The following is a 423-nucleotide window of genomic DNA, read 5'->3' as shown; positions in this document are numbered from 1 at the left end:
CTTATCCCAAATTCTTCTTCATAGGTCGACAGTGCTAGAGATAACAGCGAATGTACAATGAACAAGAGCTCAGAGAACAAGTGAACAGCTGAACAAACGAGTGAACACGATAACTCACCAAGGGCACCTGAACAACTCGGCTTAAACGAGACCGACTGAACAGGGAAGCTAAACAGCCAATTCCATAAATCAAGAGAACAAACGATCTAAACAAATAGAACAAACCATCCTAACAAGGCAGTTAAACATGGATGCAAACAGAGCCGGTGATTTGGTGAAGTACGTGACCGACAATTCGACCAGGTGTTCTGCGGCAACAAAGGAGACGTCACGCAAGGTAGGTTCCCTTCACCATTCAGTACTTAACCTACCCGTGTCCTCTGTGAACTAGCATAACATAGTGTATATGGATATATGTGTGTG

The 423-nt window shown here is 44.0% G+C and overlaps 1 protein-coding gene across 1 annotated transcript in view; it reads left to right on the top strand.

Moving 5' to 3' along the window:
* Nucleotides 1-30: 30 nt before the first annotated feature.
* The window catches only part of LOC119591254, a gene marked incomplete in the record, with an annotated part of 3,867 nt that continues 3,474 nt past the window's right edge, over nt 31-423 (top strand). The window contains 1 exon segment of the mRNA XM_037939966.1: nt 31-337. Coding sequence (XP_037795894.1) covers nt 248-337 — 90 coding nt within the window.

The sequence above is a fragment of the Penaeus monodon genome, chromosome 28 (genome assembly GCF_015228065.2).
Source record: "Penaeus monodon isolate SGIC_2016 chromosome 28, NSTDA_Pmon_1, whole genome shotgun sequence".
In the NCBI taxonomy this organism is placed as follows: domain Eukaryota; kingdom Metazoa; phylum Arthropoda; class Malacostraca; order Decapoda; family Penaeidae; genus Penaeus; species Penaeus monodon.
This window is presented reverse-complemented; position numbering and strand designations above follow the sequence as displayed.